The 3364-nt window shown below is 52.2% G+C and overlaps 1 protein-coding gene across 1 annotated transcript in view; it reads right to left on the minus strand.

Annotated features, from left to right (window-relative positions):
* Positions 1–524: 524 nt before the first annotated feature.
* The window catches only part of LOC146756978 (uncharacterized), an 8993-nt gene continuing 6153 nt past the window's right edge, over positions 525–3364 (minus strand). Inside the window, exons 4-8 of the mRNA XM_085523373.1 lie at positions 3239–3310; positions 3046–3147; positions 2199–2342; positions 1533–1674; positions 525–1347 (exon numbers count right to left, since the gene is read on the minus strand). Coding sequence (XP_085379499.1) covers positions 1251–1347; positions 1533–1674; positions 2199–2342; positions 3046–3147; positions 3239–3310 — 557 coding nt within the window. The 3' untranslated portion in view covers positions 525–1250. The remainder of the gene's footprint in view (positions 1348–1532; positions 1675–2198; positions 2343–3045; positions 3148–3238; positions 3311–3364) is intronic.

The raw sequence follows: 3364 nt of genomic DNA on the forward strand, positions 1-3364 counted from the left end.
GTCCGGATAGAGCTTGTACCACAGCAGCAGCAATCTGCCGCTCGGCTTGCATATTCTTCAGTGTATTTATTTTGTATTCCTTATTTTTGGAGATAACAAAGTCCTACATATGGTCGACTATTTCTCGCCATTCGGCTACAGTGAACATCAGTGCCACCTCCTGAAGATGTCCATTCATATGAGCCCATTTTACCAGCTCGGATATGCATTTAGGAGATACCTGCTCCCCTCTCTTAGAGAGAATACATTTGAGCAGTTCCTCCACAGCTTCCCACAACATCGTGGCTTGCAGAGAACGGGATGGTACCCCGATGAGAGGTGAGTGCCAACCCCCCCCCCAGTTCTTTATTGCCCCCGCACCGCGCTGTTAGAGAGGGGAGGTTCTTTGTTCCTTCTCTCCCTGGGTTTGTTCCCGCTGTCACCGAGTGAGCTCTAGAGAGAACTCCGTGACACAAACTCATTGCAAAGTCTAAGCTAGAAGAAGCGTCACCTCAGTGTATCCCAGAAAAAGAACAGCGTTGAGATTTTAATTGGTTTTGGTTTTTTGTTTTATTGAGGGTGGGTTGTTTTTTGTTGTTTTTTTAGGGTTTTTTTGGGGTTTTTTTGTCTTTTTTTTGGGGGGGGGTTAGGGGGGTGCGAGGGGAAGGGAGAGGGAGGGGACAGTTGTTTGGTTGTTTTTCATATACAATAAAGCTATGCAGTTCCGCTGTCAGTCGCCTCAGAGAGTTCCCGAAGGAGCTCAACCACATTCTGCTCAACATCGAGTTGTTCCATTGAGTGGAACAATGGTAGTCTTGCAGATGGAGCAATGCAGGAATTCTGACAGGATCTCCAGGTGTATCCAGTTCATCATCTGAAAGCTCCGCAACCAAATTGGAAGGGACCAGTCCTCTTTGCCATCTGTCAGCTCTCCCTGAAACCAGCCATTCTCACCCACATCTCCAAAGACATTACGCATTGTCCGGCAGTCAGAGGAAGCTCGTTTTCTGGGTCCTCATTAGGACCCTCAACAGGAATGTAGCTGTGTCGAGCTAAGAATCTTCAAACTGCTGGTGATACCTGTCCTGGAGAATGCAGGATGAAGGACAAAAGCTCTGCTCTCACATTCAGGGCCATCCTCTGACAGAAGGCAGCACTCAGGACTGTTCCCAAGGATCTCTTTCATGGCTTTGAGTTCAAGCTCCAGGTCTTCCAGATGACCTTGAAGACTTCTGGCCTCTTCAATGGCAGAATGGAACGGACTGGAGCTATTACGGAGACTCTTGTTTGACTGGGTCAGAGTCTGTCTCGTTGCCTTCCCCAGCTCCATCTGCTGCTTCTGCTGCTCTCTTTTCCCTCTTGCGCGCTCTGTGAGAATGAGTTTCAGAAAGCACTACTCACTGACAGGAAATAAGGGGAAACTTGAAAGACTTTGCAACCTAAGTCCTGGCAGTGTACTGCCAGCGGCTGATTTGGCCGTCCAGGATCCTGGCACCACAAATGCTTCATTGCCAAATGCAGCAATAAGGTGTTCTGGGGAAAGGCCAACTCACAGGTAGTTTTTGAGCACCCATATCACAGTACCAACGGCCAGCACCAGCGCAGGCAGCAGCATCGCTGAGACCGTCACCGGAATGCGGCGCTTCCGCACAGATCTGTGAGCAGCAGCCTCTGTGCTTTTGCCTATGTTCATCCCTGGAAGAAATGAGACAATGTCCCACGTTACCTTCAGCTGCGCTACAGATAATCTCTCAGTGTGCTTCATGGACCCAAGAGGTCATTTTGTCAGTGGGTGCCTCCGTCTCTGGTGCCGAAGCACCGGAGGACAAGAAGGATTGCTTCCACCTCTTGTTGGGTACGAAGAGGCTGCACAGGCACTACCTGTGTCCTCCTCTGGGCCGAGAGCTGGGGCTGTACTCTGGGGTCTGGGCTTGGTCTGTGGGGAGAGCTACAGAGCAGAATCCCTCATGCTTTTCCCGGCATGCGTGTCCTGAGCTCTCCTGTGGGACGCCCCCCAGGCTGAAGGTCAGGCTTCAGCCAGCACAGGGCACAGCCAGAGCCAGCCCAGGGGAGAAACACTCCTGCTTCTTTTACATGTGCTCTATGCTCACACGCTCAGGTCTGGCTGCTGACCTGGTGTGCAAGAGCTGGCAGCAAGAGCCTGCAGGCACGCAGTGACTCTGGTTTGTGACACCGTATGATCATGGGACAGAAATTACCTGGCATGCCGGTTGGTGCTGCCTGCATTCCTCTGTCTGGGATGGGCAGTGTGGGATATCCACCTTCCTGGAGTGCATCCGGGACCGGCAGTGTGGGATATCCACCTTCCTGGAGTGCATCCCGCTCACTTTGTTGGTCCGTTCCTTTAGAAAGAAAGCAGGGCAGTAAGAGTGGGATGTCACGTGCCCTCATCAAAAACTGAGCTTCTCCAATCCCGAGCTCAGGAAAAGTCCAGGCCCCCCACCCCCAAGTACACTGTGAGCCCCTCTGTTACCCAAAGGCATTTGGGCCCTCCCAGCTATTGGACAATGCTGACTCCCTCACACCTCTTGAGGAATCAGCTCCTGTGCAAGGCCCTCACATTCTGTGCTGTCACCAGCCCATCACAGCCAGGTAGCTGCAGGCTGAAATCCAAGCTCTAACACACAGTCCAAGCCTTCAGAATTAGCATCTCCACCTCATTTCCAGCATTAGCAAAGGCAGCCAACCCTGCTCGGGATGCTCCTCCTGCCTTGAACTTGCTCAGCTGCACGGAGGGCTTTGGATGAACAGAAGCACAGCGCTTGCCACTTGCTGCCATCTGGGTGCCAACGACTGCACAAAGCAGCTCTGACAAGTAATGGTTGTGCTGGGGGAGCAGCTGCCTCTGGGTCTTGGCTGGATGCAGACCATCTGGCAGCAGACCAGCTCTGGTGCTTGACAGCACCTGCAAGGTGATACATGGAATACGGCTGCAGCACGGCTCTGACCCATTCCTTCCTGCTGTGCAGGCTACAGCCTGCCCACACCTGCATATCACACCTCAGCTTCCCAGGTCCCACAGTGAACAGACTGAAGTATACCCACCACGCTCTGCCTTCTCCATTTCCTTCAGCAGTCGCTTCAGGAGACGGGATGAGCCCTGAGAGTATTTTCCTCGTTTGTATTCATCCTCTTCTCTTTCCGGACCTTAACAGAATGTATGAAGTTAAATATCATGTGCATGAAGTTTTGAAGATCAGCGGCGAGTCAGACAAGTCAGTGAAGACAGAGTACTCACTGCTGGGATTCCAGCTGGGCTCCAGCACAGGAGGAAACCGATGACCGGGCAGGGCCCACACTGGGGGCACTTCTGCAACCAAAGACCCATGAAAAGTTTCAGTCACACACTACAACATCAACTGAG

This window comes from Coturnix japonica, chromosome 24, assembly GCF_054131305.1.
Source record: "Coturnix japonica strain WE chromosome 24, WE-NBRP24, whole genome shotgun sequence".
Classification (NCBI taxonomy): Eukaryota; Metazoa; Chordata; class Aves; order Galliformes; family Phasianidae; genus Coturnix; species Coturnix japonica.